General features: G+C 33.7%; 1 protein-coding gene across 3 annotated transcripts in view; it reads right to left on the bottom strand.

Annotated features, from left to right (window-relative positions):
• Window positions 1-4,038: 4,038 nt before the first annotated feature.
• LOC141905028 (AN1-type zinc finger protein 2A-like) overlaps window positions 4,039-12,419 on the bottom strand; it is a 74,159-nt gene continuing 65,778 nt past the window's right edge. For 2 of the 3 annotated variants that reach the window (XM_074793739.1, XM_074793740.1), the window contains one exon: window positions 4,040-8,290. In XM_074793739.1, the coding sequence (XP_074649840.1) occupies window positions 8,255-8,290 (36 nt within the window). In that variant the 3' untranslated portion in view covers window positions 4,040-8,254. Of the gene's footprint in view, window positions 8,291-12,419 lie in introns of all 3 variants that reach the window. The other variant, XM_074793741.1, reaches the window with a different exon arrangement.

The raw sequence follows: 12,419 nt of genomic DNA, 5'->3' as shown, positions 1-12,419 counted from the left end.
TATATGAATACATTTTAGATCGAATACCTATAAATTCAATCATTTCTTCACCTCCTAATTCATCTTTGAATTTACCGGGCACCTTTTTATTATCATTGTTAAACAATTCATGATCTTTTGGATAGTTACTGATATCAAAATGATGTTTTAATGTTTTTAAATCATCTGTTATGTTATTAGTTTTTATCTTCAATATGTAACTGTCAGTATCAAAATATAAGATTTCTATATGCTTCCTCCAAAATGAGGTTGTAATACGTTATAGTAGAATTATATTCATACATTAGTAACTTTGATATTTCTAAAACTGAAGCACCAACATAAATTGGTTTATTGAACTTCATAGAAGTTCTCCTCATTTTAACTGCAGCTAAATTTTTATCAAATATTCTGTTACCAATGAATTTAGGATATGTTTGTAAATGTCTAATTTCTTTACCATTGCTAACTAACTCAATATCATTTCTATTTCTAATATTTTCACAAGTCTTACCATAGAATGCATTATTCATTAGTTTGAAGAAATCTTTCTCAAAATCAGTTTTGGCTTTAGTTCTCTGTTTGGTGTTAAAATCTATATATTTTTCTAACCATTTAGATTGACTGAATGAAATATATCTGTGTACTTTTTTTAGAACCATTCCTTGATTCAAATAAAACTTCAACATTCTATAATGCACTACATAATTATATTCATCTTCCTGAGTTACCATTAACTTTTCAGTTTGAATATGATTTTCGGGTTTAATTCTTTTTTGGTAATTTGACAATTCTTCATGCGTAACAGTTTTATGTTGGGGACAGTATGCTAGATTTCTAGATTTAAATTTTTTATCTTCAGGGTATTCTAAATCTACAACAAAGAAGTAACTAGTATCTGAATCATCTGCAATATCTAGAATTCTTTTCTTCCAATCAAATTTATCATTATTTTCATACTGTAAAACTTCAGTTATTTCAAATACTCCATAAGGCTGTGGTTCCATCATTGCCCAACCATATAGATTATATGCATCTATATATAATATCCAGGGTTATCATTTACATTGAAATAGCTATCACCTAGTACACTCGAAACTCCTCCTCTTATAGATTTTTCAAATAATAATAATTGATCTATCTATATTTGTCAATAAATGCATTTTTATATCTGTAAATTTTAAACCACGGTCCCAAGTTAAACCTGGGCTAGAATAACAATGACATGGATCAATATTAAAATATTTTAGATTACATTTCTAAACCTTTCAAATATATCAGTTAATAATAATACATCTGATTTTGAATATAGATCTACTTATCCTCCATGATTTTTTATTCCAAAATGATTCCAGATATTCAATGTTCTATTATAAACTTCATCTTTAACATATTCATTTTTAATTCATCATAGAATTGTTCTTTTAATAATTCAGTTATATTGAAATCATTGTGCGATTTATAAAATGAATATGGAATTGCTCCTTTATATCTCATTAATTGAAAATCATCATTATTTGGATAGTGTTGCTTTAATATTTTTAATTCATCATCAACTAATGATTTTGATAAATTTTCTAATGAACTGCTTAAAAATCTATATGAATCTATAAATCTTAGACACCCAAATTGGAAAGATATATAATTCTCAGATGTTTTAGCTAACATTTTAAATTTATATGTTGGTATTTTATCTTTGATCTATTTGAATTTACTCTTTCTATTTCATTATTGATTTCTATTTCATGGCACAGTTGCTTGATGAATAAATGTGCATCATACCCTGATAAATTATGAAATATTACTGGAACAAAGTCAATTTTCTTTGCTTGTAAGTTACAATTCTCATTAACTTTCCATTCAAATGATCATGGTCTCTAACTTTTTTATCTTTAATATTAAATATCTTTTCACAATAATAACATTTATCTGCTAAATCAAATTCTTTTTTATCTTCTTCTGTCATAATTATTTCTTTATTTTCATTTAACTTTTCATTAAATTTGATTTCATACTCAATTAATAAGTCACAAAAATGATTGATAACATTTTCATTTCTATAATTATAATATTCACTTTTGATTAGTTCTGGATAATCAGATTTTATATATAATCCAAAAGCTGCAGCACTTTGATGAATCTTTTTAATAGTATTTGTTATTAGAGGATCTGAATAATCAATTATATCATTTGCATTAGAATTTAATTTCTTTCTTTTATGATATATTTCTTTTCTATCTTGATCAGTTAATTCTTTATTCAATGATTCAAAATCTCCATATATTACAAATGGTACTTTATTCTTGTAATCATATTTTTTGAATTCTAATACTTTATCCTTTTCATTTGCTAAAATCATTTTACAATAATCATGATTTTCACAAAATTGTTTATGATTTAATAATGCACTTCAAGTTCTAAATCTAGTTATACATTTTCTACATAGATATATTTTATTATCAAAATCATTTTCTGATTGAAAAAATAAATCAATTCTTTTAATCCACATATAATGATTCTCATAATATAATATATCTATAACACCATTTGAATCATAATCTTTTGATAGGTATAAAGGTTCTAATGTAAAATGTTTAATATTATTACATTTTGTTTTTGGTAATTTGATTAAATCGAATACATTTATCTTTATATTATAATCTCTTTCTATTTTTGGAATATTTTTAATTCTAACTGGATAATTATCTATCTTATAATTATTTTCAAATGGTTTACAATGTGTTAACCTACAAATATTATCAGTTGCAGGGTGTAAGCAACTAATTATTGACCATAGAAAACATTTATCATCAGAATTTTGTACATTTATAACAGCATTAGTTTTAAATGGTAATTTGATACAACTTGATCCATTAATATTATCATCTTTATAATATGATAAATTATTTTCATCGATTGGTTTTGATTTAGTTAACTAATTATATTTTGTATTATATACATGTACACTCCCAGCTCAGAGTCAATAATTTACACAATACAATCGTAGAATACAAAAGTAGCACAGACAGCGACTGAATCTGGCAGGATCAAATACCTGAGATAAATCTTTTCCCTTGGTCTTATTGAATTTGATGCGGAATAGAATTGAATTTTCTGAAATTTGCTCAATAAAACAAAATTGAATTGGATTTGATGTCTTTATTTTTTCAATAAAGTAAAATTGAATTGGATTTGCTATTTTTTATAGAATAAAATTTGTAGTTCGAGCACATGGCTAATTAGAATATCAATTAGCATATCATCTATCCGATTTAAGAAAAAGCTATTTTTCCCGGACTGCAAAATGGTCGATGATATTTTCTGTAGTGCTGATAAAAATATTCCTCCCAACCAAATCAACTAAAGCTTTCACAGAAATCGATCTTGAAATACAATTTTAGATCTGAAAATAAATCCCTTTTATTGTTTTTTTTCTCTCAACCTGTGTACATAGCCTGTTATGCTTTCTGTGAAATAAATTTGAACTTGAACTTGAACACCTGCTGATTTCTGCGGCTAAGCCAATCATAGAGGAGTCTTTGCTTTCTGATTGGCTTTACAAAACCAATATTTTTGCGATCAGATATTCGCCAAAAAGCTCATATAGATTTTAACGAGGCCCTATTTCAAAATTCAGCTACGTAGAGTTTGGAGAATGGATAATGCTCTAATGAATGATTTGTATGAATACATGCTCAGTTGCACAGTAAAAACCATGCCATCTGAAAACCATGTCATTTAAAATCGCTCCATTTGTATAGTAATAGGCTCACCCTATGGCTGGCCTAATAATAATAGTATTAATAATGTAATATAACTTATGAATTATATAAATGTGCTTTAATCGTAATCAACATGTGACATAACTCAATATGTTTTCATAGTAATTAGCTTTAGTCAGTGCTCATCAATAATTATGTCTCTCAAATATGTCACTAGGTGTTAGTTTGTCAGTCCTGATGTCGACAAATTATCTGACACCTAGTTCTCACATTATACTCATGATTCTGTATACAAAGACAATGTAAAGTTATGATAATCATTCTCATTCCGGGATGCAATAAAGATTGTACATATAAGGTTTAAATGCCTTGTTCCTAATGGATGGAATCCTGTACCGCTGGTGTAAATGCTAGTTCCCCAGCCAGCCTGCCGATACAACAACCAGCCGGTTACACTTGGCAGTGAAAATAAATTTAAGTTTCTCACTATATCTTTCTGTTCTACTTCATAGGCCGGACAGGGTATCATTCGTGTCAATCCGAGTCAGTTGTGTAGTTTCCCTGGTGGGCAGACGAAATCATAGACGCGCCAGACGGGAGAACGAACGAACAACGTAGTTTTTCTATACAGAACAGAATAGAACAGCTTTGCATGAAAACTTTATTATTCAAATATATATAACCCAAGATAATCAGGCGTGAAACTCAGTGCATTTCTAATTCAAGATTATCTGACACTTTATCTACTTCAATATAACATTCAGTTTAAATACATTTTAATATACATTATTCTACTGTAGCTTATGATCAATAGTAACAATTTAACCTTCGTCATCGCCCGCCCGACGAGAAGAAAAGTAAATGATTTTCTTTGCATTAATTTTTGCACGCCGAGAAGTGTAAACACGAAGAGCAATAGCACAGGGGATGACAACCTTTTCATTCTCCAAAATTACTTGGCCTTTAAATATCCAAAGGATAAAATTTGTTAATTGGCCGTGTCGTACGCCAAGCGTATCCCCTCGCCCAACTTTGCCATCATTCCCGCGCTACAATCGTTCAACAACTGTTTACCAGATGTCCCTAGTTTCTTCAACAGTACAGTTCTCTGCAATATTCACAGATACTCGATTATTGCAAAAAAAACTAATCAGTATCAATCTTACCCAAATTACAAATGATTCATAATGACCAGATAATAGGAATTGTGGGTCTTGTCACCACAAATCAATTTCTCGTAAATTATGAGCCTCGGGACAACAATAATCAGCCGGATTATTTATGCCCTCACAAAAAACCAATTATCCACCTATGTTAAATTCCTTATTTCAGAGACTCTATTTGCTACGAAAGAAGATAAATCTTTACTAGATATAATCCATTGCAACGCTATTGTACTATCACACCAATAGTGAAAAACCAGTTCCAAATTACGTAGTAATGAATTCCTTATGAAATCTGATAATCTAGCATCTAGAAGTGCAGCCAACAATGCCATTTTTGGTATACTTAACTACGAGCCTTTGTAGGTGCTACTCAGTTTTTGACATTAGAAACGAAACTTGCTAGTTGTAATTTAAATACGCAACTGTGTCATAAGCGTGTTTACCCGAATCAGAGAACCCGTGAACTTCACACTTTCCACCTATACCCCCAGTTGTCATATACCAACGTGGGAAATGATAAATAAAGACTACGCCAAGTTTGAATTTACCAAACGCCGTTCATCTATCAAAACATCACTAAATGGTTTACTGTTCGAATTTTTCAAGTTGCAACTTCTGAACGAACAATTTTGCATTAACAGTGATTGGCGTTACAAATCCCAATGGATTGAAGATTTCAGTAGAATTTCTGACCACGTCTCTTTTGGTTATGGAAGTCCGCTAACTTAATCTCATCAGTCTGATGAATCAGAATTCCACACTAAACTTAACAATTCTTTTTTCACTACACACATTATCAATCTTTTTTAAATTACATAACTGAATACTGTTCGAATTCCCCTCTCCTAGATTAAATCCAGCTTCAGAAAAATAATTCCCGTAAAAGCTTACAATAACTGATCTAATCCCTAATTGAATAACAGCCAGAAATGTTATTATCTGCATAGATATTTTGCCGCATGTAATCACTTACCACACCCTGATTCAATTCTAAATGACGTTCTTACGTTGCATTTGAAATGAATATCCCAATATCTGAACAAAGAGCTAAGGTGTGAAACCTGAAACGCATTAAAATCGAACATAATTAGGTAGTTAATCAAAGAAGGGCCTTTGAGTAAATAATCATCTAGACTTGATTTACTAGGAATGTGACATCTACAATCGTACACTACTGTTATTGGTTAAGTGGTACTGTTGTTTATAATAGTGTGATGTGGTATGTATTGGACATGACCTATCCAGATATGATCTGGCCGAAACCAAATCTTCAACTATTTCAATAAATCCTCGCTGACTCTGATCTTGAATAATGTTATGATATTAGTTCAACTAAGGTGGATTTAGAGAGAACTGAGTGAGAAGAGTAATTACAAATAAATGATGAGTGACATGATAATAACTAAGTAACTTAATAACTAATTAATAACATGCCATCACATGCGATATCTGCCCTGGAACCATCTACATCGGAGAAACTGGAAAAACATTACGTCAACGCTTGAACGGTCACAAATTTGATATCAGACACAAGAAAATGGATAAACCTATCGGCGAACATTTCAATCTTCCGAACCACACCGTCAGTTAATCTTGGCCTCAATCGCGATCTAGGATTCATGTCCCACTGCAGAACGTAATTTTGTTTGTTATTCGTTGTATCGGACTTCCATTTCTTGTTATTCGTTGCTCTTCTGTTTATTTTACTTTGATATACATAGTTTCATTTTGATTTATTTCTCTTTGATTTGTTTCAGTTTGTTGTTCCTTAATTAATAAATTATCTACTCCCTCACTTAGTTATTAATTATCATGTCACTCATCATTTATTTGTAATTACTCTTCTCACTCAGTTCTCTGTAATTAGTGTCAGTCTACCTATAAATACTGTTGTTTTTCCATTGACTATACTCATTCACCTGATGAAGCTTCTATTCATTGGAAGCGAAAGCCCGTGCGTCAAATAAATAGTTAACCTGTACAGTACTACTCGTCTCGTTACTTATTTTAAACCTGGTTAACACTCTACGAATATTCTCACAAAGTGAAGAATACATAAATGATTACTTAATAGTAGAGCGGCCGAATGAAAAAAGACGACTATTTACGGAGTTTAATCTCCCCACGAAACAACCAAAATTTCTGTGTTTCAGATCAAAATTCGATTGACGATGGCTGCCTTGGAAATGTTTTTAGGCAGTACTTGTGGTTGTTGAAAATAGAATGCAATTTGTAGAACCATTCGAATCATATAGTAACGCCGTTGTAAGTAGAAAATTGAAAATAGAAATATCGTGACAATTCAACCTTGTTCTTTTTGATGGTGATGAAATATTATGCATATGAGAGCACCTAAAATTTCGAAATTCTATGGAGGAAGACCCTGAACCCCCCCCCCCCCCACTAGGCTATCACGCCTTCGGCAATCTACTCAGGGAGACAATACTACTTTGAGCAGTACTCAGATTTGACCCCTGGATCCGCAGGAACCTCACAGAAACAGAGAATGAATGCACCAGTTGCTGCTTAGTTTTTCAAAATGAATCAGTGTATCGTTGAAGAAACCATGGATACATCAGAAGATGGAAATGTAGCGGTAACCACTAGCACCTATATTTTCATATTTTAGTCGAATCTATCCACGCTTCAGTTTGTTGAATATTAATTTCAAAGTAAGGTGCACGTTTCAAATCTAAGTGTTCTTACTAAATCATTTTTTGTTTAAGTCTCTTAAGTACATTTTTCTACAGGAAATTGGAAAAATTCATATGATACACTACCGTAATAATGTAAGTATCCAAACCATTACAAATTCCAATCCATTGGAGCTCTATCAAACCATAACTACGATAACTCATTTTTGATGCACGTGGGGTGAACAAAAACCCTCAGCCATAGTGAGTAGCGTCTATACTTACTTCAGATGTTTCGAGCGTAATGTAGAACCAGGGTATAAAAAGTAAGTGCAGACGTATGTCATGTGACTCATTCCTTCCAAAGCTTCATCAATTCATCAGTTGAATTTAAAATTTTAACAGGAATTGACGAAAAAGTGATTGTGAATGATACAGAAGACATCATGACCCCTTCTAAGGGGAACCTCATGATGACACCCTGCCCCCGGCAACATGGCAATGGTGTTATAAAATGTACATTGACAAAGACGTCACCAGGGGTGAAATTAGGGTCAGTATGATCACCATTTTGAAACTTGAAAAGAATAGAAATACAATCTGATAAGAAAAAATATCATTAGTACTTATAAAGAAAGGAATACCACTAGACATAATAATATTTAAAACTTTAAGTCAGATGAGATGAATTACATTCATTTAGAAATCTACATTCAAAATCATTGAGTAGAATAATATGTCTATCATCTCCATGTCATGAAAGTGAACAACTGCTGTCTTTTTTCTGTGTCTGAAAATGAAATAGGAACCATAAATTAAAACTGATCAATACAAAATTATTGTGTGTGAATTGCAGTTTAATTGTCGGGTAAAAACTTTTCGCCATGCAACAAGATATTTGACCAAGCTTGCACAAATTGTATAAAGTGTATTCAAGTTGTTTCATTCATACAAGCTAGCAAAACTATCAATATAAAATTGCTTATAATAATCAAATTTCAAGACTATAATTTCAAACCTTGATATTTTCGTAAAAAAACGTATTCTAACTTACAAATGAAGACTGATGACACTAAGAGTGCCGCCAATTGCATGATATTTGACTGATCGCAAAACCCATCAGCAAGCTACAGGTCTCGGAATTTAGGCCAAAATTTGGCACAAAAAAAGGTCACAGGACGGCCATCTTGGGTCTTGGAAGATACAAATTTACAAAAAAGATCGAGATAATTGATGGAAGCGCCCTGGAATTTGCCTACAAAAATGCGTAAAAAATCTGATTTAGGTGAACAATTATGGCTGCCATTCGGCCTTATTGATTCTGATCGGGCCAGTTTTTTGGGCAGAAGATGTATCTAGGATAGATACATATATAAACCAAATATCAAGAAAATCCACTGAAGTGTCTTCAAAACTTCTCAAAATAACTGGATTTACGGACAAACGGACGAAAAGTGAACGCAATAGCCTGCTGGGACTAAGTCCTAAGTGAGCTCTAAAAATTGTTTACTCGGCCGAATGAAATGCAATTTCGCAATCACACTCGACCCAGCAACTGAGTTAGAAGTTTTGAGCTATATATTGTACATGAGGAAAACCCATTTATATAATATTTTGAGATACAATACATTATGTAGGTTGTTTCTTACTATAAATAAAGTAAACTGTACTATGTAAGAACTCGCATGATAAAGAGTTTTCATGTGGCCCACACATGGCCACCGATACCGGATACGAGAGCAAGACGAGACCTCTAGTACTTATTCTGAAAACATTTTAACCCTTTTAAAGTTTTTTGATGCCTTATAAAACGTTACCATTATGAAACTTAAACAATGTTAACCATTCAGCGTAATTTTACAAATCACAACCCAAAATCGATGTGCAAAAGGTCACAGGTCTATGTGTACACATACAAGCTATTTGGCAAAATATTATTGACAAAGATGTAGAATGGCTTCCCGTGATTATATAATGAGCCCTATTTGAACTTCGAAAATATCATATTGCATTGAATATCATGAGAAGTCGTATTGTAATAGTAATGGATGTAAGATTATATCAGAAGCGGCAGGCGTGAATAGAAATCTAGACTATAAAGCAGAATGGATGTTTTTTACCGCAACGCATTGTAAAGAAAATTAATGCATGCATTGAAACGTCCTTTTACTGTTGCTTAATGCCAGTTTTTCTCGTCGTCAAGTTAGGAGTCAAAATATTCATTTTAAGCCCTGGCTAAAATTTGGTTAAAAAGATGTATTCGCCATCTAACAGTAAAATGCCGTACTATACTTCTGTAGTAAATACTATAGTAATTTACTGACCTGACCGACTTAGGATACACAATGCAGCAAACATAAATATAATATATACATGTACAGTAGACAACGCATACCTCGGAGCCATACACCTCGGAATATTGCTTAGCTCAGAACAAATCTAAAATATTTTTCTTAATGCAATTATTTCTTAAATGAAAATCTCCGAGTAGCTCGGAGTTGCATACGTCGGAATATCGCATACCTCAGAATGATTTTTTTTATAAATTGAGTCCTAAAATCGTGTACCTCGGAAATTCTGAACATCGTCCCAACAATATTTTTTCAGAAACACATCCCTAGCCTACTGCATAACAACTTGAAACAGATTAATCAATACCTGTTCTTGGACGCGACGTGAATCAACATCTGTACTGTGTTACCACGTGTATTGCGATAGATATGCTGATGACTGTAAGAATTGGAAGCGTGCCAGTCGCGCTAGTTCTCGGCTGTCTTTAATACGAATAGTCAATTGAATGGATGTAGGCGGAGCTATAGACTTGTCACTGCACATCAAACCCACGTGTTTTTAAATTCTCTCAACTGGGAAGGAGGCTTTACTTGGTGTACTACAGTACGATGTTTTTATATAAAAGACGACAAGTCAAATCTCCCGGGGGATATGAGGTTTTGATTGAAATAACAATAAAAACCTGTCAGATATGGTACATATACAATGTTTATTCAACATAGATTAGTATAAGAAGGATAATTTGAGCCCACGCGTCAGCAACAATTTTTTTTATGACAAAATTTGTGGACCTTATATACCTCGGAAATCGCATACCTCAGAAAAATTCAGAAAAATTATATCAGATGGTCATGCATAACATTTCATATTGACAATATGTTATAATATCTTGTGAAGGATACCAATAGAAAGCAAGAATGCATCATGACGGTACATGACACAGCTCTCTCAACCGGTCCTCCTTATTACCGAGATGAACCGAGATCAACCGAGATGACATGAAATATAACATATTTATTTATTCCTTATCGATTTTAACACTAGAAATCATAGCATATCAGTAATAAATACCTGCTGGAGTCATATTTTACATATTTTGTCAGATATTCTATTTACTAGGCTACTATCGGTTAATATCGGAGTATGGTAAGTGGTGAAGGATTAATATCGGAGTATGGTAAGTGGTGAAGGATTAATATCGGAGTATGATTAGTGGTGAAGGGTTAATATCGCTGTCTGGCCGTAAGAGGTGAAGGGTTAATATCGGTGTCTGGTAAGAGGTGAAAGGTTAATATCAGTGTATGGTAAGTGGTGAAGGGTATTTATCAGTGTATGGTAAGAAGTGAAAGGTTAATATCAGCGTATGGCAAGTGGTGAAGGGTTAATATCAGTGTATGGTAAGTGGTGAAGGGTTAATATCAGTGTATAGTGAGTAGTGATGGGTTAATGTGATGGAATATGTCCATCAGTCGTCTTCAATGTTGTAACTGGAGGGTGGTGCCCTCTCTCTTGAAAAATACAGAATAATAGGTGATTGTGTTAATATCTTTTGTCCGCCTTTTTACTTGATATTTGGAGGATACTTCTACTGTAGAACAGGCAGAATAAGACCTCGTAACATCTGGTGGCAGCGGTGGGATTTGATTGTGAAAAAACCAGTTGAAATTGAGTTGAAGCGGTGAACACGTTTTCTCCGTTTAGTCTGTGTAAATTACGGTTACTTTTTGCGTGTACTTTACGTACTTTTTACCTGCTTCGTAATTCCAAAACGTGGCCATCCAACGAAGACGAAAGCTGAAAATTTAAAAACATCTGAGGATTCCATCCTCCAGCGACTGACTGAAGTGATGGAGAGGGTCGTGACGAGAGATGCACCCACCCCAAAAATGCACAATATTCCGGCACCCAAGCCCTATACCATGGGACACAATTTCCGCATTTGGCTCGAAAGATTTGACGCGTTCGCTGACCTGGCTCAGATTAGTTCTCGCATCAATGGGGGCGAACAGCGTAAATCACACCTGATGATGGGACTTGACCATGAGGCATACGAACCTAGGTCTCGACTCGAGCCAGTCGTATGATGATTTCTGTTGGCGGCTATCATCCCATTTCCAACAAAGACTGTGGATGACTTTAAGATGTTGTTGAAAGGGTGGGACCAAAAGACAACAGAATCTGTGGAATGCTATGCCGACGAGTTAGCAGAACTGGCAAGGAACGCGTACCCTGGCATTGCCTTCGAGCTACAGGATGAATTGGCCAAAGACCAATTTCTTAAAGGTAATAGCCTACCCGTCTCAGCGAAGCAGTTAATGTATGCGGCCCAGCCAAGTTCGCTATAGCCAAACAACTCGACGAATTGAAATCGATGATGGGAACGCTGATGACTCGAGTAGGCCATTTGGAAGCGGTTGTCTCTTGTAATGGCAATCGTCGACCGCCTGCTGATGACAAATGTTGGCGTTGCAGGAACGCAGACCACCCCAAAAACTTGTGCCCACAAGTTAAATGCTATAATTGCGGGGGGGAGTGGTCACTATTCAAGTAACTGCCACCTACCTCAGGGAAACGAGAAGCGGGGTTTTCAAGGGGGCAAGGGAAACCCCATCAGGAAATAGTCCCCC

This window comes from Tubulanus polymorphus, chromosome 5 (assembly GCF_964204645.1).
Source record: "Tubulanus polymorphus chromosome 5, tnTubPoly1.2, whole genome shotgun sequence".
Taxonomy (NCBI): Eukaryota; Metazoa; Nemertea; class Palaeonemertea; order Tubulaniformes; family Tubulanidae; genus Tubulanus; species Tubulanus polymorphus.
This window is presented reverse-complemented; position numbering and strand designations above follow the sequence as displayed.